General features: G+C 33.1%; 1 protein-coding gene across 1 annotated transcript; it reads right to left on the bottom strand.

The window, feature by feature from the left end:
- Positions 1 to 90: 90 nt before the first annotated feature.
- Positions 91 to 674, bottom strand: LOC100742881 (RRP12-like protein). Its single transcript, XM_003494245.4, has 2 exons — positions 384 to 674; positions 91 to 296 (listed from the first exon to the last, which is right to left on the bottom strand). The coding sequence occupies exons 1-2, from the start codon at positions 517 to 519 to the stop codon at positions 106 to 108; spliced, it is 327 nt and encodes a 108-aa protein (XP_003494293.1). The 5' UTR covers positions 520 to 674; the 3' UTR covers positions 91 to 105.
- Between the last annotated feature and the right edge of the window lie 412 nt (positions 675 to 1,086).

Raw genomic sequence — 1,086 nt, 5'->3', positions numbered from 1 at the left:
GAACCTGTAAAATCATTATACAATAATATTCAATTAATCGCTCAATAATAATCATTTAATAATATCTTCGAATACATATCGCTGATATTTAAAACTAAGTTTGATTTAAGTACGATTATGCACTAACCTACTAAATGATATATTTGAACAATTGGTAGCAAAAGTATCAGCAGTGTTTTCTGTACATGTTTCCCAAGAGTTATCTTTGCTATTAGGTGTTTCTACCTGTGATTCAATCCCTTGAATAGCATTGTGTTTTTTTAAACTTTCCTCTGTTATACCAGGCTTCGCAGAGGCTAAGGGAATTACAAAATTTAATATAATATCAAAGACAAAAGAAAGTTCATAAAAAATTCTAATCATAGATATTTGTAAGTTTATACCTGTTGAATCTTTGAAGAACATCCAGGATGCCTGTTCCCGATGCTTTTTAGTTTGTGGATTAGAGCTGGAGCTCTGACCCTTCGGCCAACGTTTCGCCTTTTTCCGGCTATTTAACCGCAATCCCAATTTACCCATCTTCTCCTACCTAATTTTTGAATAATATATACTTGAAAGGTACGAAATTTATCAAGACAGATATTTCTTTCTTTTATCCACAACGATAGAGAGAGGTTAAATCTATCCGCACGTGCTGCAAGTATTGTTACGACGTTATTGATGACGTCGTATGGGAAAATGCTACGATATTCTAATGACTGTCGAAAGATGGCAGCATGTATCCACCATTGTGTAGCTTAAATATAAGTGGGAGCCATCATATTCCAAATAAAAGACATCCAAGTTTCAAATTTCCAAGACCGTAAGCTTTTAAGTTTTATTTTCTCATAACTGAAAATTTTCAAATTCTCAAGTTCCGGAATTTGTTAAGTTTCAAATCTATCTATCTAAGTTAGTTAAGTTTGTAGATCTATCAATAATAAAAATAACTTTATCCATAAATTAAAGGAGACTCGATCTTGGAAAGCAAATCGAGAATCAGGAATCTAAACGTCCGTTGCCCGGAATGATTATTCACGTTATGATCTTTATTGTAACTATCGATGATTAAGCGTAAGTGTAATTAGGACGGCAGATGGTCATAGT

This window comes from Bombus impatiens, unplaced genomic scaffold, assembly GCF_000188095.3.
Source record: "Bombus impatiens unplaced genomic scaffold, BIMP_2.2 scf_1879, whole genome shotgun sequence".
NCBI lineage: Eukaryota > Metazoa > Arthropoda > Insecta > Hymenoptera > Apidae > Bombus > Bombus impatiens.
Note: the sequence above shows the minus strand (reverse complement) of the source record. Positions and strands in the feature narration are given on the sequence as shown.

Coding starts and splice junctions, on each gene's coding strand:
- LOC100742881 (XM_003494245.4), bottom strand. CDS start 519: ATGGGTAAATTGGGATTGCGGTTAAATAGCCGGAAAAAGGCGAAACGT. Junction 297..383: donor GTTCTTCAAAGATTCAACAG/GTATAAACTTAC, acceptor TAATTCCCTTAG/CCTCTGCGAAGCCTGGTATA.